Source organism: Notolabrus celidotus, chromosome 4, assembly GCF_009762535.1.
Source record: "Notolabrus celidotus isolate fNotCel1 chromosome 4, fNotCel1.pri, whole genome shotgun sequence".
Taxonomy (NCBI): Eukaryota; Metazoa; Chordata; class Actinopteri; order Labriformes; family Labridae; genus Notolabrus; species Notolabrus celidotus.
In genome coordinates this window covers 34,591,455-34,615,998 of record NC_048275.1, presented here as the reverse complement: position 1 = coordinate 34,615,998, position 24,544 = coordinate 34,591,455, and the positions used below count along the sequence as shown (strand labels likewise).

The 24,544-nt window shown below is 40.8% G+C and overlaps 2 protein-coding genes and 1 long non-coding RNA gene across 3 annotated transcripts in view; 2 read left to right on the top strand and 1 right to left on the bottom strand.

The window, feature by feature from the left end:
- ubr2 (ubiquitin protein ligase E3 component n-recognin 2) overlaps positions 1-9,340 on the top strand; it is a 41,364-nt gene extending 32,024 nt beyond the window's left edge. Inside the window, exons 36-46 of the mRNA XM_034681550.1 lie at positions 75-130; positions 264-360; positions 1,018-1,085; positions 2,959-3,097; positions 3,545-3,635; positions 4,160-4,290; positions 4,491-4,599; positions 5,260-5,394; positions 6,969-7,139; positions 7,478-7,579; positions 7,896-9,340. Of these exons, the coding sequence (XP_034537441.1) occupies positions 75-130; positions 264-360; positions 1,018-1,085; positions 2,959-3,097; positions 3,545-3,635; positions 4,160-4,290; positions 4,491-4,599; positions 5,260-5,394; positions 6,969-7,139; positions 7,478-7,579; positions 7,896-8,037 (1,241 nt within the window). The 3' untranslated portion in view covers positions 8,038-9,340. The remainder of the gene's footprint in view (positions 1-74; positions 131-263; positions 361-1,017; positions 1,086-2,958; positions 3,098-3,544; positions 3,636-4,159; positions 4,291-4,490; positions 4,600-5,259; positions 5,395-6,968; positions 7,140-7,477; positions 7,580-7,895) is intronic.
- Positions 9,341-14,650: 5,310 nt separating this feature from the next.
- On the bottom strand, positions 14,651-15,976 carry LOC117811165. The gene is made up of 3 exons (XR_004630944.1): positions 15,664-15,976; positions 15,269-15,492; positions 14,651-15,047 (listed from the first exon to the last, which is right to left on the bottom strand). It is a non-coding gene; the product is annotated as an uncharacterized LOC117811165 (long non-coding RNA).
- prph2b (peripherin 2b (retinal degeneration, slow)) lies at positions 15,068-21,633 on the top strand. Its single transcript, XM_034681255.1, has 3 exons — positions 15,068-15,941; positions 17,515-17,761; positions 19,889-21,633. Exons 1-3 carry the CDS (start codon positions 15,361-15,363, stop codon positions 20,087-20,089), a joined length of 1,029 nt encoding a protein of 342 aa, XP_034537146.1. The 5' UTR covers positions 15,068-15,360; the 3' UTR covers positions 20,090-21,633.
- Positions 21,634-24,544: the final 2,911 nt, after the last annotated feature.

Genomic DNA, 24,544 nt, shown 5'->3' with positions numbered 1-24,544 from the left:
ACAATAACACAATGTAACACACATAAACACACTTGAGAGATTAGGTCAAGCTGACAGTTTTCATTTCTCTGCAGAGCGGCTCCTAATGGACGAGGAGAAGCCATTGTTTGGAAGTTTACCTTGTCGACAGGTAACTCAGGTCCTTGTTTGTTCAGTGAAACAGAGAGTACAAAGTTTTAATCAGAGAAGTGTTAAAGATGTTGGAGGGAATGAAAGAAGAACTTCTGCTAACCTGTTAACCTTCTTGTGTGCACGTTTTACAGGATGACTGTCTGAGCTCTCTTGCGAGGTTCAGTTCAGCCTGCTGGACGGCAGCTCCACTGACGACAGTTCACTCACACTTCATCAGACTGCTCTCAGGTACAGACACATACACACTCACCAGGGATGGGCAATGATTTTCAGATATTAGAATATTCTAATATTCGTTCACTTTGTAAAAATCTAAGAATTACTTATTATTACTTATATTTTCTCATTTTAAAAGAACAGTTTTCATCGTTTTTTACCGGTGCCTGGTTGTAATAAAGTATTCTCGCCAGTCGGGGCTACAGAGCGTCTTAAAGCTGTTTGCTAACCGCATTAAGTAACAGAAGAAGAAGAATGATAACTGCATTAAATATCAAAAGAAGAAGAAAACATTCAAGACAGTCACAACGATCTTCTCCGTTTCTGAATCTCACACCACTACACACGTATTTCCAGAGACTGAGTATGGTTGTAAAATGTAAACACACACGTCACGCTGCGTCACAGAAACACCGACGTAAAGGTCGAGACAGACGCTGTCAGCGCCCTCGTCAGCTGCTGGTTAACGAGACTGTCACACATACGGGATGTTAATGGGACGATAATGTGTGTTATGGCAACAACACTGCATGCACACACACGCACGCACACACACACACACACACACACACACACACACACACACACACACACACACACACACACACAGATGTTCAGAAATAACCAGTTGTGTATTTGTGTAAAAAGTGTGTGTGTTGTGTTTTTTAGCCCTGGTTCCAGACCCTCAGGTAGAAAACACTCCCTGTCTCCTCGACGTAGACATGTTCCACCTTCTGGTGAGTTCCCCTTCATATTCACTTTGCAGATCATTTCAGTCACTTTCACTTCAGTCCACTGTATCCAGTTAAGACAAGTTCTGAATCAGCCTGTTTCTAGTCTTGTATTCAGTCCAAAGCCGTACCTGTCCTCTTCAATTTGGAGATGTTGAGACTTTTAAACGTAAACTAAAAACACATTTATTCAGTCTGGCTTTTATGTAGGGTTTAACAAATGTATTTCTTACTTTTAATATTATGTTGCTTTTAATGTTGCCTTATTATTTTATTACCTTTTACTGTTTATTTTATTTGTATTTATTTGTATTTATCTACTCAGTTTTATTGATATTCTTAGCCTTCATTTTATTTTCAACTCTTATCCTTATCCCTATCCTAATTTATTTATTTTAACTATCTATATTATTAATGTTAATTTGATTCTTTAACTTATTTTAATTACACATTTTATTGTTGTTGGTGTGCATTAGTCTCTATTTTAATATGTCTTATCATCATTTTATTTCTTATTCTTTCTTGTTTTAAATCGCTGTAAAGCACTTTGAATTTCATTTGATTAGTATGAAAGGTGCTCTATAAATAACACTTGAATTTAGCCAAGAGTAATTCTATATATTTGATCCAGTTAACTCAATCTGAGGACATTTGATTTTACAGAGCTAACATCATTTTGATTCCAGTTGACTTGTGTCAGAGAAACTCCTGCAGATGTTTAGATTAAACTCTGTCAATGAATCTGGTGAACTTGAAATGCTGTGTACTTAGAGTGGCCTGCTTGTGATCTGTTCAGAAAGACAACATCACTCATAGTAAGTGTTAACAGCCTCAGGGACAAAGCATGACTAACACACATCTCCTTTATAAATCATCCGTCTACAGACCGTGCTGCATCACTGCGAACTATGACAGACAGCTAATGGGCTAAATTATTATGATCTCTAATAAATTGCTGGATCTGAATCCCATCTCTTATTTGCTTCTTCTCACCCTCCTTCCTCATCAGTACGGGATCATCCCATCAAGGAAAAATTAAAAGCTGTTCTCCTTACTGAATGAATACAGGAAAATGTTATGTTCTTCCTGCCCTGCCTGCTCACGTGCAGAGATCTTCACATGCTTGAAATGATGCATACTTGAATCTAAAACAAATGTAATCAGGCACAGTGGTGAGAAATTAAACAAGCCAAAGTGGTGTGTGAATCCATTTGATCATCGCTGTGGATATGGGAAGTGTGGGCACGCCTTCAATGTGGCCCAGGATAAATGTCCATCAGACCCCCTCTGTGTGTAGTCTGAGTAACCGGCTCTCAGTCCGTCCTCAGTGCATCCTGGGTTTGAACCAGTATGAGGCCATTCACCTGTGATCCAATCACCCAGGACGCATGTCGAGGTCAGGTGTGAACAGGCCTCTTGTCTGACAGATGTGGTTGAATGTGGCCTGTGTGACGAGATCTTAATGCGTCCTCAGTGCACCCTGTGTACTCACCAGTACTTAAGGCTGTCCAGTCCCTCAGATCACATGTTGATAGCAACTGGGAACAAATAGAGTGACTGCAATACGACCAAGCAGGCCACGTTGTTTGTCCAAAGAGCCACCAACTCTTCCTGTGTACAGATCCATCTCTCTGTTTCAATCCAGTTTACATGTGATGAACACTCAGTGTAATTCCAGTTTAAATCCAGTTAACCGTCACTGTGAAACTAGTTTGAATCTGGTTAGATGTCCAAAAATATGTGAACCCAACATCCGTTGGTGTGAGTCCAGTTCAGATCCAGTTCCATGCGTTTGTAAATTCAGTTTGAGTCCAAGTTTCAGTGTGAACCCGGTTTGAATCCTCCTTGAATTCATTGAAGTGTCTTCCTCTCTTTGCAGGTGTACAGTGTCTTGTCATACAACTCAGTTAGCAGTCTAGACCAATCAGGACGGAGCGGGGTGGACTCAGCCCACCTCCACATCCTTCATCTGGTAACTGTGGCTCACCTGGTTCAGATCTTGCTCACCTCCACAACAGGTAAGTCTTCCGTACACACATGTTCATACAGACTACAATTAAGTCCTTTGGCTGTCTCCCTCTCTGTCTCATCTGTCCCTCTCGATCTCACCTGTCCCTCTCTGTCTCACCTGTTCCTCTCTGTCTCACCTGTCCCTCTCTGTCTCACCTGTCCCTCCTGTCCCTCTCTGTCTCACCTGTCCCTCTCTGTCTCGCCTGTCCCTCTCTGTCTCACCTGTCCCTCTCTGTCTCACTTGTCCCTCTCTGTCTCACCTGTTCATCTCTTTCTCACCTGTCCCTCTCTGTCTCACCTGTCCCTCTCTGTCTCACCTGTCCCACTCCGTATCACCTGTTCCTCTCTTTCTCACCTGTCCCTCTCCATCTCACCTGTCCCTCCTGTTCTCACCTGTTCTCAACTGTCCCTCTTGGTCTCACCTGTCCCTCTCATTCTCACCTGTTTGTCTGCAGAGGAGGTGTGTATGGATCAGGACACTGATGCATCGGAGGAGGAGGAGCTCACATGTAAGCTCTACAGCATGATCAGGCAACACCTGGGCAGGTGAGCGCACACACACACAGACACATCTCTATGTGTGGGTCTCAAACAATTAATACAGATAGATCTGATCTAAACATGATGATGTTTGTGCTGCTGTTAATTAAATTAGATCGATTGATTGATGACTGAATTTTGAAAACACCAACGTAAGAATACAAATCTGACAATCTCAGAGTAGACTAAGCCCCGCCCCCTCCAAGATATCTGGAAACCAATGTTCTAGAGAAGATCAGACTACAATGATAAAGTGATGTTCTGTGTCGCTTCCTGTTTGTTTTCTCCCACAGCTCAATCTTATTAATAACACACCTGTGTACATAATTTACATTATGGATGTGTGTGTGTGTGTGTGTGTGTGTGTGTGTGTGTGTGTGTGTGTGTGTGTGTGTGTGTGTGTGTGTGTGTGTGTGTGTGTGTGTGTGTGTGTGTGTCTGTGTGTGTGTGCGTGCGTCTGTGTGCGTGTGTGCGTCTGTGTGTGTCTGTGTGTGTCTGTGTGTGTGTGTGTGTGTTTGTTTGTCCCTCAGTGTCTTACCTGAAGTCTCCTCTGGGTGGCAGCTGAGTCATTGCGTTAAAGTCGGCATTCTGCCATTCCTCCGAGCCGCCGCCCTCTTCTTCCACTACCTTAACTCTACAGCGCCACCTGCTGACTTGCTAGGTAACTACACACACACACACCCACCCAACAATGCACAAAAAATGAGCTCATGAAACACACAGAGCTCACACCTGCATACTTAAATACAACACTATCTATCTGGACAATTACATAAGTTAATAGGATTCACAGGAAAGTCACTGTATGTGTGTGTGTCCATGTGTGTGTATGATCATCTGTGTGTGCATGTGTTGTTACAGTTGCAGGTCCTGGTCAGTGGGAGGCGCTGTGCAGCTACCTCAGTGTGCCCTCCAACCTGCTGCAGCTCTACCAGAGCCATCACACACTGCTGGAACCTCTCATACACAGGTGACTCACACACACGTATAAACATGCACACACATAGTAGAGACGGTACGTGCATAGTGCCTGGTGTCTTTTCAAAATCCTTTAGAGCAGCTTTAGACTTTGAAATCTCCCATGATTCATCTGGGTTGAGATCAGTTTATTTAACAGGACCCTTGTCACTCTGTCACTCAAAGGTGCAGTGTAAGTAAAGACTCATTAAACTCACTCCACAACAAAGAAACATATCTCAAACTTAAAGTTGGAATCATCTCTATGACAGCAATACATGTTTTAGTTCGTAGTTTGAGCTTGGTGAGTCACATGGACGTCGATGTGTGTGGAGCTCATCTTCCATGACAAACAAAACACAGCGGTGCACCGGCTCTCTAAGCCGGTCAGCTTAGACTCACCATTAGAGGGTTTTAAAAAACACTCTCACTCAACACCAAGTGCCTGAACAGCCTGTCCGACAGACCCCAAATGTTGCACCAGGTGTGTAAGGAGTGTTGGGGAGTCTGAGGAAGACCCAGCGTCACACATCTGATTCACTTCATGTTCACACAGCTTACAATCAGGGAGACAATCTGGAAACATCAGCTGTCAGTACGTCACACTTAAGAACTGCAGGACTCAGTGGTGTGTATGTGTGTCTGTGCGTGTGTGTGTGTACGCGCTCCACAGGTGGTGTTCTCATCCAAGTGTAAGACAGACGCTGCAGGGGGGTGGAGTCATAATCAGGTTCCCCAGAGTGTCGAATCGACTGATCGAATTGCCAGAGGATTACAGCGTCCTGATCAACCAGGCATCCAGCTTCACGTCAGTACTACACACACAACTCACAGATACGTGTCGTCTCTTTCACCTGTTCCTTTGTTTCTGTTTATTTTTTTACTGCTTGTATTCAAGACAAGAGCAGGTTTATTGATTTAACATGCAGAGTTTGTAATGCTCACCTTCAGAACCCTGCCCTCACACTTTCAGTCCCTTGCTCTGCTCAGCTCCGGCCTCTCTCCTCAGTCACACTAAAGCACTGGTCAGGAATCAAAACTCTGTTCTGAATTAGATCTGAACTAAAGATTACTTTAGGGTTCTGTCTCAGGTTCCTAAATATTGTAACCTTTCGATCTGGAGACAAGGACTTGACTCTCTGCCAATGTTTCTTGATCCCTGTTTTTCCCAGCTTTGGTCAACAGTCAACATTAGGTGCATTTCAACCAAGAGTTACAGGGTCTTTTAGACTCAGCTGGTGCTGTTTTAGATGGTGCTATATTTCATCACAGATGGATTCACTGAATCAACACGTGAGAGGAGATAAGCGTGAGTAGCAAAGACGTTTCAATACGGCTTTAAAATCCTTTTTAACTCAAAAAGCTATGACAGATATCGGCCGGTGTTTCAGTTTAAACAGCGACCCTGTTAACTGGAGACTTTCACCAGGATGCATCCCTCATAAACGTCTTTAGACCATCATTAAATATCTGATGAGGATATTTTGAAATCTTAATAAAAACTAAACTAGTTTGCATTCCCAGGAACTCCCTCTGTTCCTGGGAAATACGAAATATAAAAAAAATCTAAATTGCTAAACAAATGACTAGCAAAAAATATATCCCCAAAATCTAACTTAAATTAATTCTAAAAAAGAAAGGTTTGGATAAATCTAACAACTATTGCTACTTATTGATTCTAAAATAAATAAACAACTAAATACAAAAAATAAACAAATAGCTCCAACACTCAGCACAGAGCAGATGGAGCGGGACAGGAAGTCAGGTTTCACCAAAACAAAATGAAAACATCCGGTTAATTTTCAGAATAAAACACTCTGTGTTATCACCAGATCATATTTCACTTAACTACAACAACAAACCGTCATGATGAGCGGAGCCAGGCCTGGAGTCAACAGGTCTGAGGTTTTCAGAGGACCAGAAAGACAACATGGATGAGGAGAGGAGAGGAGGGGGAGAATCCTTGATTCTGTATTTATCTCGGGAAATCCTCGGTCTTGTGAATCCAGCTGTCTAGGATCCTGCTCAGTGCTGCTCTCTGAACATAGGAGAGACAGACTGAACACGGATAATTCATTTTCAATGTGGGAATCTAAACTGATAGCAGAAAAATCAATAACATCCCAACAATATCCAACCTTAGCTGTGAGTGTGATTAGAGCACTTATCAGCATTTAGTTTGATCAGTTAGATCTTTAAGGGGCAAAGTGAGGTGGTTAACACAGTGAGTGAGTGTGAGGACGGGGTACTGGGGGAGTAATAGTTGACATGCATTTAAAAGCTCCCAAAGTCAACGACCACACCAAGAGGAGACCATGATCCTTAAATGTGTGATGTATGTGTGTGTGTTGCTTTTGTGTGACCTGTTTGTTACATGTGCAGGTGTCCACGGTCTGGTGGGGACAAGTCTCGAGCTCCCACGCTCTGTCTGGTCTGCGGCTCCATGTTGTGTTCTCAGAGTTACTGCTGTCAGACAGAGGTGGACGGAGAGGATGTTGGAGCCTGCACTGCTCACACCTTCACCTGTGGAGCCGGCCTGGGACTCTTCCTCAGGTAACATATCTGTGCCCTGATGTACCACTGATAATACTACTGCTGGGGTTAGCTATAGGCTACAGACTGACCCACACTAGGATATTTGTAATTCTTAACAGGTGTTGAAAATGTGAGACCCCACACCTGGCCACCAGTAATGACAGATTTAACAATTTAGTTTCTTTAAAAGGGTTAAAAAGAACATGTGTGTGTGTCTAAAAATAGTTGTACACCTGTTCAGTACACTTGAATGCAAACGTGTCTGTTTGTCTGTCTGTCTGTGCATGTGTGCATGTGCGTGTGCGTGTGCGTGTGTGTGTGTGTGTGTGTGTGTGTGTGTGTGTGTGTGTGTGTAGAGTCCGAGAGAGCCAGGTGTTGTTCGTAGCAGGTAAAACAAAGGGCTGTTTCTACCCTCCACCATACCTGGACGACTACGGAGAGACAGACCAGGGCCTCAAGTAGGTGTACAAACACACAACACACAATATATATACGTTATTACACACATGCACTCATAAACATGAATATACATGCACACATGAACACATACGTTACTGCGCATACCCTGATCTATTGATACAAATGATTTTTGTGTGTATAAATGTGCTATACTGTTTGTCCTTGCAGCCAGGGAACTCCTCTCCCTGTGTGTTTAACGGTTTAGTAACATAAGTGTATCTCTCTCTCTCTCTCTCTCTCTCTCTCTCTCTCTCTCTCTCTCTCTCTCTCTCTCTCTCTCTCTCTCTCTCTCTCTCTCTCTCTCTCTCTCTGCAGGCGGGGGAACCCTCTCCATCTGTGTTCAGAGCGTTACAGGAAGATAGAGCGTTTGTGGCGTCAGCACGGCGTCGCTGAGGTCATCGGTCACGCTCAGGAGGCCAATCAGACGCTGGTTGCTATCGACTGGCAGCACCTGTGATGCCCCGCACTGCACACGCTCAGAACCGTGGCTGGTGATTGGCTGCCCGTGTTGGCCCTGCCTCTTTTTTAAAAACAACTCCTCCTTGACTAATCAGCTTCCCAGCGCTGAGCTCAGATCAGCTTTCAGGGATTTTTTTGGGACTTCTGGCTTTTTGGTTTCTGTTTAATGGAGGCGTCTTACCTTTGACCTCTTTTCAGGGCAAGAGAGGCAATAAAACTGACTCCACATTTGCTGCTTGCGCTTACATAGTAAGGAAGTTACAGAAGCGTCTTTAAGAGTTTTAAATTAAGTTTTCCTCGTGTTTTGAGTTTGGTGTTTGGAGGTGGTTTATCAATCTTTGGAAAGACAGATTCTGCAGGAATGAAACAAACCTCAGATATGAGCCAACCTGCTGCTGTCGATCTGAGGTTGATTGTGGAGCCACTTTGAACTGTCAGTCTTTAATTTATAATCTGTTTTCTATTGGCATGATGGGAGAAGGTGGCCTTTTTAAAACCTCCATATCCTCACACACGTCAGCAGCCGCTGAGGCTTGATGATCGCATTATCAGTTTAAGACATATTACAAATATGAACAGGTCTGCAGTGACAGAAACAACTGTGGAGCATAATTTATTATTTAATTAATTATTTAGCCTTGTTTTCATGCATATGGGTTAAATGAGCGCTAGAAACTTGTTCTATAGCTGCCTCTGTTCCTGACGATCAGTTTGTTATTGACAACAGCCAGAGGAGATGGAATATTACGTTCAGTCATATGAATCATATTTTGTGTCTTATTGATCATTTTGACAACATATCAAACTACATATCAGAAGTGTGTTTATTAGGAATGAAAGACAGATGTCAGCTTCAGTTTTAAGTTTAACTCGTTGTTTTAAGGTTTTATTTTAAAGAGACTTGATGCTTTTCGTGTGATGTCACTTTCCGTTAAATTGGGTTGAATGTTTTTTTTCTCTTTTAGTTTGCAGTTAGATTCCAACCTCCTGAACAGACAGAAACACAGAAATGTCCTTCATTTATTTATTTATTTATTAGTTTGAAATAAAATCTGATTTTCTTCCATCAAGTGGAAAAGTTTAAAATCTGTTTATTTCTTGTTTCAGACTTTCTGCTCATTTGTGTTCTCACTTTTAGATACAAACATTTTCAGATCAACAGACTCGTTCTCAGCATGTTGCTTCTCGCGCTGCATCATCTACCACAGCTGACTTGTTAATATGTGAATTTTTGTAAAAATGACTTATGTACATTATTGTATAAGAATAACAAAACAAATAAAAACTTTAAAAGAACTCAACTCTTCTTTTTGTTATTCATTATTAAAGGTTCACCCTCTTCAGACCTGACAAGAGAAAACAGTCCCAAAGAGCAAGTGAACTTCAGAGACTTACAAACACGGGAGCTGAACTAAAGAAAAGACCAAGATAGAATCAGAACAGTCTGTGCTGAGACAGCAGAGCAGCACGGTGGTAAAGGTTTATTAAGAGAGGCAGCTCAAAATAATTCACATATGAGCAGCCTGCTACGCCTTCAGCAGTCCCTGGTCTGCACTCTGCCTGTATGCTGTTCACTTTAAAGAGTCTTTAGTCTATTTTTTGGTGAGCTCTGCCAACTTCTCTCTAGTCACAGCATCAGGGGAAGACAGAAAATGACTCAGAAGCAATAAGTTTGGACCAGCTGGTCAGGACATGAACTAGTACCAAATTAAGGTTTCAGGGTTTCATCATTTAGGTGAGTGAAAAATAAACAAGAAAATCTGTGAAACTTGTGTGATCTTGTCAACTGTTTGTGCCAGTGGTTCGGATATCAGGCCTTGTGGTTCCTGAACCTTTGATTGCAGCTTCAGGTACACTGGAGTTTTCGGCCTCAATGTCTGTTGATATGTCCAGCTGATTGTGATCCGGCTGAGTACTATTTGATTCTGATTGCTCAAAACCCCATCACAATGAGTGTATGAATTAATTGACAGCAAACGTGACGCTAGGGACAACCTGATCACACAATTCATCAAATCAGTTCATGTAAAGAAATCTGGAACGTTCCACTTCTAGCTGTTGTCACTGAAGCAAAAATGTTATTTTCAGTTGGTGTTCTTAATCAGTAAACACGGTGGTTAAAACATTATTTCAGTAAACATCGTGGTGAAAACGTTATTTTGGGTAAACACGATGGTAAAACCGTTAATCTGTAAACACTGGTCAAAACGTTATTCCCGTAAAAAGGCTGTTAAAAACGTTATTTCTGTAAACATTGTGTTCCAAACATTATTTTGGTAAACACTATGGTACATCCTGTATTTCTGTCAACACTGGTCAAAACTATATTTTCGTAAACACCTAATTAAAATGTTATTTTGGTAAGCATCATTGGTAAAAACGTTATTTCGGTAATCAAGGTGCTAAAAACTTTTTTTTCCGTTAAACACGGTGGTCAAAATATTATTTTGGTAAACAAGTTCGTAAAAACTTATTTCAGTAAACATGCTGATAAAACCCTTGCTATGGTTAACACTGTGGTAAAAACGTACATTGGAACACACGTTGGTAAAAACGTTGTTTTGGTAAGCATTGTGGTATATATGTTATTTTGGCAACACTGATAAAAAACGTTACTTTGCTCATCAAGGTGCTAAGAACTTTTTATCCAGTAAACAATGGTGTCAAAACATTATTTCGATAAACAAGTTCGTAAAAACTCAATTTCAGTAAACATGGTGGTAAAAGCATTATTTAGTGAACACTGTGGTGAAAACGTTATTTTGGGTAAACACTATGGTAAAATCGTTAATTCTGTTAACACTGTGGTCAAAACGTTATTTCCATAAAAAGGCTGGTAAAAACGTTATTTCTGTAAACATTGTGTTCCAAATGTTATTTTGGTAAAAACGTTATTTTGGAAAACACTATGGTAAAATCGTTAATTCTGTTAACACTGTGGTAAAAACATTATTTTGGTAAACATGTTGGTAAAAACGTTACTCTGGTAAACGCGGTGGTAAAAACGTTATTTTGGTAAACACGTTAGTAAAAATGTTATTTAGGTAAAAATGTTATTTTGGTAAACACGTTGGTAAAAACGTTATTTTGGTAAACACGTTGGTAAAAATGTTATTTTGGTAAACATGTTGGTAAAAACATTATTTTGGTAAACACGGTGGTAAAAACTTTATTTTGGTAAACACTTGGTAAAAACTTTATTTTGGTAAACACGGTGGTAAAAACATTATTTTGGTAAACACGGTGGTAAAAACATTATTTTGGTAAACACGGTGGTAAAAACTTTATTTTGGTTAACACTTGGTTAAAACATTATTTTGGTAAACATGGTGGTAAAAACGTTATTTGGGTAAACACTTGGTAAAAATGTTATTTTGGTAAAAACGTTATTTTGGAAAACACTATGGTAAAATCGTTAATTCTGTTAACACTGTGGTCAAAACATTATTTTGGTAAACATGTTGGTAAAAACGTTACTCTGGTAAACGCGGTGGTAAAAACGTTATTTTGGTAAACACGTTAGTAAAAATGTTATTTGGGTAAACACTTGGTAAAAATGTTATTTTGGTAAACACGGTGGTAAAAACGTTATTTTGGTAAAAACATTATTTTGGTAAACACGGTGGTAAAAACGTTATTTTGGTAAACACGTTGGTAAAAATGTTATTTTGGTAAACATGTTGGTAAAAATGTTATTTTGGTAAACATGTTGGTAAAAATGCTACTTTGGTAAACACGGTGGTAAAAATGCTACTTTGGTAAACATGTTGGTAAAAACATTATTTTGGTAAACACTGTGGTCAAAACATTATTTTGGTAAACACGGTGGTAAAAACGTTACTCTGGTAAACACGTTAGTAAAAATGTTATTTAGGTAAAATTGTTATTTTGGTAAACACGTTGGTAAAAACGTTATTTTGGTAAACACGTTGGTAAAAATGTTATTTTGGTTAACATGTTGGTAAAAACATTATTTTGGTAAACACGGTGGTAAAAACTTTGTTTTGGTAAACACTTGGTAAAAACTTTATTTTGGTAAACACGGTGGTAAAAACATTATTTTGGTAAACACGGTGGTAAAAACATTATTTTGGTAAACACGGTGGTAAAAACTTTATTTTGGTTAACACTTGGTTAAAACATTATTTTGGTAAACATGGTGGTAAAAACGTTATTTGGGTAAACAGTTGGTAAAAATGCTATTTAGGTAAACACGGTGGTAAAAACGTTATTTTGGTAAACACGTTATTTTGGTAAACAGTTGGTAAAAATGCTACTTTGGTAAACATGTTGGTAAAAACATTATTTTGGTAAACACGGTGGTAAAAACATTATTTTGGTAAACACGGTGGTAAAAACATTATTTTGGTAAACACGGTGGTAAAAACATTATTTTGGTAAAAACGTTATTTTGGAAAACACTATGGTAAAATCGTTAATTCTGTTAACACTGTGGTCAAAACATTATTTTGGTAAACATGTTGGTAAAAACGTTACTCTGGTAAACGCGGTGGTAAAAACGTTATTTTGGTAAACACGTTAGTAAAAATGTTATTTAGGTAAAAATGTTATTTTGGTAAACACGTTGGTAAAAACGTTATTTTGGTAAACACGTTGGTAAAAACGTTATTTTGGTAAACACGGTGGTAAAAACTTTATTTTGGTAAACACTTGGTAAAAACTTTATTTTGGTAAACACGGTGGTAAAAACTTTATTTTGGTAAACACGGTGGTAAAAACATTATTTTGGTAAACACGGTGGTAAAAACTTTATTTTGGTTAACACTTGGTTAAAACATTATTTTGGTAAACACGGTGGTAAAAACGTTATTTTGGTAAACACGTTATTTTGGTAAACACGGTGGTAAAAATGCTACTTTGGTAAACATGTTGGTAAAAACATTATTTTGGTAAACACGGTGGTAAAAACATTATTTTGGTAAACACGGTGGTAAAAACGTTATTTTGGTAAAAACGTTATTTTGGAAAACACTATGGTAAAATCGTTAATTCTGTTAACACTGTGGTCAAAACATTATTTTGGTAAACATGTTGGTAAAAACGTTACTCTGGTAAACGCGGTGGTAAAAACGTTATTTTGGTAAACACGTTAGTAAAAATGTTATTTAGGTAAAAATGTTATTTTGGTAAACACGTTGGTAAAAACGTTATTTTGGTAAACACGTTGGTAAAAACGTTATTTTGGTAAACACGTTGGTAAAAATGTTATTTTGGTAAACACGTTGGTAAAAATGTTATTTGGGTAAACACTTGGTAAAAATGTTATTTTGGTAAACACGGTGGTAAAAACGTTATTTTGGTAAAAACGTTATTTTGGTAAACACGTTGGTAAAAATGTTATTTTGGTAAACATGTTGGTAAAAATGTTATTTTGGTAAACATGTTGGTAAAAATGCTACTTTGGTTAACACGGTGGTAAAAATGCTACTTTATGTCTCAGGCTGGTTTTGAAAGTCTTAAATAAAGACTGTTATCAGATGTTAGAGCAGCCTGAGGAGCTACTGTACCCCAAACATCTCTGATAGGACAAAGAGTAACATCCTGCTATCCAAACAGCAGAGTAAACTGCTGATCACTGCAAAATGTAAATTAACTTTAAAAAAATATAAACCATAGGCTAACAGCTAAATGTTTAAAGTTGTGACATTTCATTTTATTATAGTTTAAAGGTGTGTTACTGCAAAGCTCTGAGAAGAAGAGGAAATGTCAACATAAATAATCCTATAGAAGTCCTGTTCACTTAGTCTAACATAAGTACTGAATTTTGTGGTAATACGTTTTAATATAATGTGTAGTAAAAAAGCAGGCTATGGTTTAACTTGACTGTGAATTCATCAGTTTAATGTTTATTCACACCGCTGGGAGGCTGGTAAGTAAGTAGCCAGGTAACAGGCGGGTTTAGATTCAGAGTTAGTAGACAAGACTCTTTAATGCTAAGGTCCCGCTCACCCTGTCAGGGTCTAACTTGCATAACCGCCTGCTCACCATACATCATACTGCTCATTACACATTTAACAACTGAAATCAATAATTTAACACCAAATATGGAAATGATTGTATTGAAACGATTATATTTCTGCTGTTAAGTTTGAATTAAATCCATAACAATTAACTTTATAGTCTTCTGAAAAGGATCTAACGTATCTGATTACTCAGATTCAAATGAACATTTTCACTGATGGTGAACTGAAACAAGGTAACAGGACCCAATGAATTAACACCTCTCTAGTTTTCTGCCTCTCCAAACACCCCTGTATCCTGTATTCTAACATCCTCTGTTACGTGTTTACTTCATATACCATCTTCAAGTTTGTGGATTTCTCAGTGTAGCCTTCAGTTCTTGTCTCTTTAAACTCTCCTGCCTTCTCCTCCTTTGTTCCGTCTTACCTTGTCCCACAGAGAACAAACTGACCTGATATGAACCAGACTTCTTTTACTGAATTGATATGATTAGACTTAGTCGGTAATTAGAGCTGTATCTGTTACAATGGTGTGCTGTTGGAAGAAAGACCTTTGCTATGGAGTATTGACCAATCAGTATCTAGTATTCAATACAGCTTTGTAATCAAGTTTATTGAACATTGGCTTAACATGCTTAAAAAGATGAGTCTTTCCTCTCATACTTTATTTAGGACCTTAGTTGTTGTGATATTGACTGTAGCATTGTGTGACTGGGTAAGACGCTGACATGCTCTGCTCCTGTCAGCACTGATATCTGTTCTGGTTCCTTTTTGCTGAGTGGATAAACCATCCCTTCTCCAGTCCTGGTTCTGCCTGTTGCTGTGGCCCTCCGGCAGAGCACTGAGGCAGGAGAAGTGAACTTTGAGATGTGACAGGCCGAGAAGGTGAAAATGCTGCTTAACATCAAACCAATTAGCAGTAAGTCGGAGGATTAGAGGCAGCAGCTGATCTGCTGTTAATGGGATCAGAGCTGATTGGAGGTTTGGGATGACAAGTTGCAGCTCACTCTCAGTTGCACCTTTTCTTCTGCAAGAAAAATATAAGCGTCAAGCAGCTGAGAGCTTAAACAGCAGGTTTATGCAGAAATTTATTCTTAATTTAATGGCAGACCGCTCTGCCCCCTCTTCAGCATGGACTGTCCTGATCTGCAGATCGGCAGTATGGGTCTAAAACCAGGAGTTCTGGTGGAGTCGGATTCAGCTGCTTTTTCCTGGAACCAATCTAAACTCTAAAACTTGGATTCTCACCTTGATCGCCAAAGGAAATCCTTTTCTTCTTGATCCCTGATTCTGAGTGATTGTTTATTTTAGTTGAGTGTTGCTTTCAAACCAAAGTCAAAATGCCGTTCATGCCAGTGAAGTTCAACCTGCAGAAGCGGGTGAAGCTGGCCCAGGGTCTGTGGATGATCTACTGGTTCTCGGTCATTGTAGGGATCCTAATCTTCAGCCTCGGCATCTTTTTTAAGATCGAGCTGCGAAAAAGAAGCGAGATGATGGACAATAATGAGAGCCACTTAGTGCCCAACCTGCTGATCCTGGTTGGTTTATTGTCCTGCGGGCTCAATGCCTTTGGAGGGAAGGTGTGCCACGACTCTCTGGACCCGGTCAAATTCGCCAAGTGGAAGCCAATGCTGAAGTCGTACCTGCTGCTGTGCTGTGGCTTCAACGCTTTGCTGCTGGTGACAGGGCTGCTCTGCTTCCTCATGCAGTTTGCTGTGTACCTGACGCTGGCTGAGGGCCTGAAGAATAGTATCAAGTTCTACAAGGACACGGACACGCCTGGACGTTGCTTCATGAAGAGGACACTTGACATGACACAGATCGAGTTCCGCTGCTGTGGAAACAACAACTACAGGGACTGGTTTGAGGTGCAGTGGATCAGCAACCGCTACCTGGACATGAGCAACGATCTAGTCAAAGAGTGAGTACAACCAGAGCAGAACACCAACCAGAGACAGGCAGGGCAGCTGGGACACCAGGTAGTTGACAAGAAGTTGTTCAACTGATGGTTTCAACAGGCTTAGGGATGAAGCAGCAGAGTTACCAATCACAGCAAAACTCAGTGAAAGTCTTTTTATCTCAGTCTAAATGATGTCCTTGTGTTTGAATCTCGATGGCAAGAGAGCTCACACTGATCTGATTTATTTGAGTCTGATCTTAATGTTGAAGGGAGCAGGACTTCAGTTTTCAGCCTTGGTACTTTGATTTGGCCTCTTTTTGTATCTGGGGTCAATGAGAGCACAAACTGGGATCATCTCTGAGCTAATGAGAAAAGCCTGATTCAAACCTGCAGCATTGGAGTGGGGGGAGTTTTTCAGCTGAATCACAGAGCTCAGCGAGCCCACAGAGAGAGTTTTGTTAAAACGGGTCAGTGGAGGATAAATGAGGGAATTAAGTGGGTAAAAGTTACCGTGCAGGAGGTCCATGCACTGGCTTCCCCTTCTTAAGTCTATAATCTGTCAGGATCTTATCTCCACCGAGCTGCAGCTTACATGACAAGGTTAAACAAACTTTAGTCACTCACCATGGAAGTTTCAGAAAAACACATCTGACTTCATGTGATCATTACAAACACAGAGAGCTCGACTCCTCTGAGCAGATCGATGATGATTTCCAGCTGACTGTCAGAAACATGGCAGGCGCTTTGTTGCGTGTTTCAGTGTCCTGTTTCTGTGCTAATGCACTTAAGAGATATTACTCTCCCTCTCATTGAGATGATTATTTCCTATCCTCCAATCTTAACCCCCCTGTCAGCCACAGGCCACACCCAATGTTTATTTCTGTCAATCACTCTCAGGAGCTTCTTTAGGCTCCACGTCTACGCTGAGAAATATAGATTTAGCTTAATCTGGTTTTATTTTGAAGTTTGATCTTCAAAATAAAAGAGTCACATATGTTAACATAAAACCAAGGTTAGCTTCCTCAGATGGGGAACTTTAAGATCTGCTCGTATTGACCTGCTGACCTCTGCTGACCCCACAGTCCCATCAGTGTGAGGTCCACTCTTAGTAACTCATGTCTGCTCTGGGTGAGTTCACACTCTCACTGAGAGGTCAGCTCTGCTCTGATGGTTTGTTGCTCATGAGTTCACAGGGGAGGACCTTGATGTTAATAGAGCTACAATCCTGTTTGCTTTATTAACTGGTCCTCCTCCCCCTGTCTCCTGTGTTTAAAGCATCAGGGCTCTATACTGGGACTTACATAAGCTGTGATAGTTCATATCGCCTTGTTCTTACTAATGAGAGAATGAATGCAGATAAAGGATCAGTGTTTTTCCTGATGTGTGAAAGATAAAGTCTGTTCAAAGAGATGGTTCACATTTCTTGTGAGAGGTCACTGGAGCACAAAGCCTGTCCTGATGGTCATGTCTCTGTGTGTTAGGAGAGTCTCTGAGAGGTCAGAGGCTCAGGTGGGTCCACTCAGCTGTGATTAATGGACCCAGTGTGTCAGTGTGTCTGACCTCTAACCTTGAACTCTGAATGTTTGTTCTGCAGCCGGGTCCTCAGTAACGTGGAGGGGAAGTACCTGATGGACAGCGTACCGTTCAGCTGCTGTAACCCCGGTTCCCCTCGGCCCTGCATCCAACACCACCTGACCAATAACTCCGCCCACTACGACTATGACCACCGCATTGAGGAGCTCAACATCTGGACCCGGGGCTGCCGGGAAGCCCTCTTCTCCTACTTCAGCAGCATGATGTCCAGCATTGGAATGCTTGTCTTCGGAGCCATCCTTCTGGAGGTAAGGATCCGCTCACAACCAGCTTTAGCCAATCAGCATCAGCATCAGCCCAGCTTTACAAGTGCTGAAAGGGACAGTTCTCACTCTCTGCTGTCTGAGGATTTCAGATCAGTACAACTCTCATGCCTTAACAGAGTACATGGAGCTACCATTAGCAGGTGTAAGACTTAGCTTAGCATAAAAACACAGATTAAGTGTCTCACTCTCTCTTTCTCTCACTTGCGCTTTCTCTCTCTCTCTCTCTCTCTCTCTCTAGTTCTCTCTGGACACAGAGAGAACTAGAAACCCTGGCTCATTCCAAAAGAGATGTAATCCACCAAACATCTTAGACATGATTTGAACGATCTGATCCAGGAATGGTCTATGAAGTTATGATCAGATAGTTGTACCACAGGGACCAGTAATGCCTTGGAGTCTCAGAGTCCAGACAGAGCTGGTACACAACACGTGAACACCTTTGTTCAGGTGAGCTGCACCTCACCTGCTGTCATCTCCAATCTGTGAGGAGTTTGTCTCGGAGGTGAACACAGTATGTGTCTCGGCTTAATCTTATGATTTGAGACAAGATAAAGGGAGCACACCTGCAGTAAATTAACCGAAGCGACCTTAAATGCACCAGGTTAACTGCATAATTGATTAGCTAGTGATTAGCATTAGTGCTGAAGGAGCCGCTCCTCATGACAAACAAACTGGAATAAGCTTCACAGACTTCACACAAACAGACTCCAGGTGGAAAATGACGTTGATTTGATTTATCATATTTAGATGATATTTATTTTTACATTTAAAATTTGTGAGGTATATTTGACCAGTCCAGCTCTGTTCACCGTCAGTGCTCAGATCAAAGCATCACTTTGTTTGAAAGTTTATAAAAAGAACAGGTGAGTGTGGTTTTTGTGAAACCCTGAAACATCAGAAGAATCAGAGTTGACTCTGGACTCAGCGGTAGATCAGCTGATGAGGCGGCAGTGCGTTAAGAACGTTGGTGAGGCTCACCGAGGATCAGGAACTATTTTGGGGGGGTTAATCTGCCCACAGCAGCAGCAGGTTGCATTCTGGGAAGATCAGGATGAGGGATAGTTCCTGACAGTGAAAAGCAATTTGTTATTAGGGTCAGAACAACAAGTTTGACCTGAAGTGTCACGACAGGGAGAGGATTTAAAAACAACATCCTGAACTCAATCACTCTGTTTGTATGCTGCTGCTATTAGCTCTATTTTTTTTTATCTCAGTCCAGAGACAGAAATTACTTGAACTATCAGCAGCCATCGCCATGTGATGATGAAGACATATGTTACCAATTCATGTCAATCTGTGAGACTTACCTGATATCATCTTTTCAGGCCGTGTTTGATCTGAACAAACCAAACCAGAATATTTGAATGTGATGAAACAAACAGAATCAAAAGGCTCATACAGAGAGCACATGTGGTACACATCAAGCTATAATGAAATACATAACAGGGAAAGTGCAGTTCCTTCAGTGGCCTCTTGAGGCTGACTCCAAAGTTAGTGAATCCCCTTAGAACCAATGCTAAACTCTAGACACCAAACATGTTCACAGTCTGGATTTGTTCTGTGGAGCTCCTCGTCCCTGATATGAGTTAGGTTATGAGTTTTATAGATTTCACATGTTCACAGCAACAAACAGCAACAAAGAGGATCCAGTTAAGACGTAAAGTCAGAGCCTCGCTCAGTGAACTGTCTCATGGTCATGATCAGGTTTCTCTGACGCTCCACTGGACAGGCGGGTCAGAGAGGCCTGCTGCACCTAATGAGTTCAGAACTTAAATGAGACAGTGATTCAACCTTCAGTTGTGCACTTTTACACAATGAGGTGACACACACACACACACACACACACACACACACACACACACTGGAGGCAAAGGCTGCAATGCATAGTGCCAAGCTGCCCATCAGGAGCTATCTAATCCCTCACACACTGATGACCTTCAGGGGCGATGTATGGGTCATTGCTTTACTCAAGGGCACTTCAATGTGGACTGAACGAGCCAGTGTTTATCATTTGATCCACTTTTCCTTCAAGAAAATGAAACAGTTATCAAAATTAAATTGTTTGTTTGTTTGTGTTTGTGTGTGTTTGTGTTTGTGTTTGTGTGTCAGTCTGGGGACATGGCAGGTTTGAAGTACCTCACCACGGCTCTGGAGACAATGGAGGACCCAGAGAACCCGGAGTGTGAGAGTGAAGGCTGGCTGCTCGAGAAGGGTGTGAAGGAGACCTTCAGCGATTTCTTCACCAAGATGAAGTCTCTGGGGAAGACAAACCAGGTGGACGAGGGAGGGGAAGCACAGGAGGCCACCTGAGAGCCCTGCCCCCCATAAAGGACTGAGGTCTCCCCCCTCTCCCCCCGCCTCCACCCACCTCTCCCATTGATAACAGGGAGCACGAGAGTAGAGGTCTCCTCCACCATCTGTTCATACGCCATCATACATGAGTATCAATACAACATGTGTACTAGTCTCACACACACACGCCATACACACGCTACACACACGCCACACACACACACACACACACACACAAACAAATTCAAAGTGAACAAGCTGTCTAAAGTAAATGTGAATGTTTTCCATTCTGTAAATATGTTGAACAGAGTTTATTTTTAAACCAGAGGAACAGAAAACTACTGCTGTAAATACAACGCCTGGGTTTTTAAAATTATATCAATCTTCAAAGATTCAAAATTAAATCCCCCCCTCACGCCCCCCACCCCCAAAACGTCTCTGCTTCCTGTCAGACACCAACAGGCCTGAAAGCATCAACACCTGTCTTTACTGAAGCCCAACCGATACGGCACTGATCTGGGATCAGCTGGCTGTAGCTCGTCACACAGATATCAAACAGGGTGAGATCCACCAGAGACTGTCCTGCAGTCTGCCAGCAGACAGCATCAAGTACAAACATCTTTATAAACATGAATTATTATAAACCTGAATGATTCCTGCCAAACATATTTGTTTATGTGGAAGACTAACTACTTTTATCATCAGCTGTTTTTATGTCACGATTTGTTATCTGTGTGTCAGACTATCGGTCGCTCTCTGGTCTTTACTGTGTGACCTCTGCCACGCCTGGTTGACTCGGAAACAGACGGCCAAACATCTGGATGAACCAGATAAAAAGCAGGTATTTACAGAGGTAAATACACAGGGGAAAGCAGGGCCACACTGAAGTACTGCAGAGGTACACTGGAGCATAAAGGTAGATATTCATGAAGTAGGAGGGTTCATTCAGCTTAATGTTTGTTTTTTATAGAGACTTTATGATGTTTTCATGTCATCAGAAAACATCATAAAGTCTTAACCTTCATGGATTGTTTGTGAACTATGCTTTGTTTACGATCACGGCCTCAGTTTATTAGCTAACGCTAATACCAACATCTGTTACCTTAATGTGATTGGTAGAGCGTGATGGGTCAGGGCTGAACTTGCAGACTGAGTTCAGGGAAAGAAGTCCAGTTGTGGCCGTCTGGTTCCCTGTCAGAGTGACGCTGGTTCAGACCGAGACAGGAACTTTTTTATACTCTAACAATGCAGCCGAGCCAACACAAGCTTTGATGAGGAAGTCCGTCTTCAAGGATCAGTGTTTACTCAGTTTAAACAACAGGAAGCTGTGTCCAAGAGTGTGTGTGGATCTGGTCTGTGTTCAGTTTTACAGAGGTAACGTCAGATAAGATAGTATTTACAGAGTATCTCAGTCGTCTGTGACAGGTTGTTTTATTTGTATGTTTCTGTTTTTCTTCTAATATGGACAGTTGTAAAGATTTCAGCCAGTTGTTGTGGGTTGGTCGGAGCTTGTAGTCGCTCCGCTGTGTACGATAATACCTATAAAAAGATTGTGAATGACACTGAACTGTCTGATTTCATCTTTTATAAAACTCATCAGCACTATCTCAGGACGTGGAGTATATACAGGTGTATACACAAGAACATTAAAGGGGTATTTACGTATATGGGAGTATAAACAGGTGTATTCAGAGAGGTGTAAACAGAGGTAAACATGGTGGTGTATACGTTATAAACAGGACCACATACATGCAGGTGTATGCACAGGTATATAATGGGTTGTATATAGTTGTACTGAGGGATAAACTGTGTTCATAGTGAATGTAAATAAAATAAAGACAAAACTTTTAAAAATAAATGAAACAAGTAGAGTTTGTATTTTTTCGTTGTCATGATAGTTTGGATGAAAACAGACCACTGACTCTTTTAATGTGACATGTTGTGTTACACACCAGCTGATGTAGTTATATAATCACGTGTTTAACTCTGTGACTGAAAGGTGGTAGTCCAGCAGAGATCATGTTTAAGTCTTATATTCATTATCTTTATAATGTAATTCTGTTCTTTTTGTTGTTTTGCACGACTAATCCTGAAGAGGTATTGCAGTTTTTTAATTGTTACACAGTTTGCATTGCACAGTGTGTTAAAGTGTCACACTGTGTGCCATTGTTTCACACAGTGTCTAACAGTCTAAGTGATTTACAGTGTGTGCAGGTGGTTAACAGCATTTGAGCAGATCAACATTAAGTGAGCTTAGAGGAGCAGATTAACTGCCGATGTCAGCTGAGGGCCAAGGACAGCGGCCATGACGTAGAGGGACACCCAGGGGGCCGAGGGGTGGGGGTCCTTTGAAGGACAAGTTCACTGCTGATTTAACCCCACCGTGACATCAATCTCATGACTATAGATAGATAGATAGATAGATAGATAGATAGATAGATAGATAGATAGATAGATAGATAGATAGATAGATAGATAGATAGATAGATAGATAGATAGATAGATAGATAGATAGATAGATAGATAGATCATCATGTTCATACTTAACGTGCAAAGTGATACCTTCCCTGCACGACTCGTTAAAAGTGAAGTTTTTTAGAGCAATTGTGAGGAACTTTCCCTTGGTGTAGATCTCTACATGTGAAAGCTTTGTTGTGTAATGAAATCAATCCTCCTGCTCTCTCTTACCTGCTGAAAACCTCTTGCGGGAGCTTTACTTTCCTGCAGTGTACTACTACTTTGAGAATAATCATTATTTCCTGTAACTCTCTCCTCCTCCGGACTCCAGGATGAGATATCTAGTCTGCTGTCAAAGTCTGAATCTTAACATCTTAACATCTTAACATGTCACACATCCACCCAACTTTTGATTTCTGTGTGTGTAAGTGTGTGTACGTGTGTATGTGTGTGTGTGTGTGTGAGTGTGTATTCTTAGCAGCTGTGATGAGATTAAGGTGAACCTGAGGTGAGCCAAATCCCTTAAAGGAGGCACGCAAGGCACACGCACACACTTATTCCATAGCAGTAAGCCAATATTGTATTTGTAAATTGTAAGCCATTTAGAGGAGAAGAGAGTCCTGAGGTATGAGGTGAGTTCACCTATTGTTCTGTCGCTCATAAGTCTCAGGTTACAGTTTATTTCTCCTTTAGTCTCAGAGTGAAGACTTAATGAGCTAATGTGTTTACGCTCACGTGTTGGAGCAGGTAAACATTCACCTGCAGGCAGAAAGACTTCACAGATTTAGCTTTTTAATTTCACTTTAGCTCTTTGATATCATTTCACTTCATGGCTTCATATACAGTTGCAAGAAAAAGTATGTGAACCCTTTGGAGTTACCTGATTTCTGCATAAATTGGTCGTAAAATGTGTTCTGATCTTCATCTAAATCCCAACAATAGAACACAGTCTGCTTAAACCAATACCACAAAAAAATGATATGTTTTCATGTTTTTATTGACCACACCATGTAAACATTCACAGTGCAGGGTGGAAAAAGTATGTGAACCCCGAGGCTAATGACTTCTCTAAGAGTTCATTTGAGTCTGAAGTCATCGACGGACAATGAATTCCCAAGTTTATCAAGACATTTTGCAGGAGAACTTAAGGCCATCGATCCATCAGTTGATGCTCAACAGAAGATGATGGATGCAACATGACAACAACCCAAAGTAAAGAAGTAAACCAACATCAGAATGTCTTCAACAGATGAAATACACTTTCTGGAGTGGCTCTGTCAGAGTCCTGACCTCAACCAGATTGAGATGCTGTGGCATGACCTCAAAAGAGCGATTCACACCAGACATCCCAAGAATATTCCTGAACTATAAAGTTTTGTAAAGAGTAATGGTCCAAAGTTCTTCCTGATCATTGTGCAGGTCTGATCTGATCCACAGGAAGCGTTTGGTTGAGGTTTTTGCTGCCAAAGAAGGGTCAACTAGTTATTAAACCCAAGGGTTCAGATACCTTTTCCACCCTGCACTGTGAATGTTAACATGGTGTGGTCATTAAAAACATGGAGACATATAATTTTTGTTGTGGTATTAGTTTAAGCAGACTGTGTTTGTCTATTTTTTGGACTTAGATGAAGACCAGAACACGTTTTATGACCAATTTATGCAGAAATCAGGTAACTCCAAATGGTTCAGAAACTTTTTCTTGCAACTGTATCTCTATTTCACCTTTGTGTTCAGTGATAAATCTGTTGATGTCAGATTGGGAAAAATAAAATCCAGACACTTTTTTGTTGTTGTAAAGTAAAAAGTATGAGGGAGATTAACTCGATCTTTTACACATCAATGAGGACGGAAGATGAGAAGAATGAAGAGTAGAAGAAGAACAGAGTGACAAAGTGCAGATTAAGTCTTTGACCTGTTTGACGTCAGATTACTGACACTGGATTTCACTAAAGCCTACGAGTCAAAGTGATCACCTTTACATTTGATCATTCTCCATGTTCCATCTGTTCGAATGGA

What these genes read in the sequence shown, in the direction of transcription:
- prph2b (XM_034681255.1), top strand. Translation starts at nt 15,361, where the DNA reads ATGCCGTTCATGCCAGTGAAGTTCAACCTGCAGAAGCGGGTGAAGCTG. An exon ending in AGCAACGATCTAGTCAAAGA is followed by an intron (nt 15,942 to 17,514) that starts GTGAGTACAACC and finishes TTTGTTCTGCAG; the next exon opens with CCGGGTCCTCAGTAACGTGG. An exon ending in TCGGAGCCATCCTTCTGGAG is followed by an intron (nt 17,762 to 19,888) that starts GTAAGGATCCGC and finishes TTTGTGTGTCAG; the next exon opens with TCTGGGGACATGGCAGGTTT.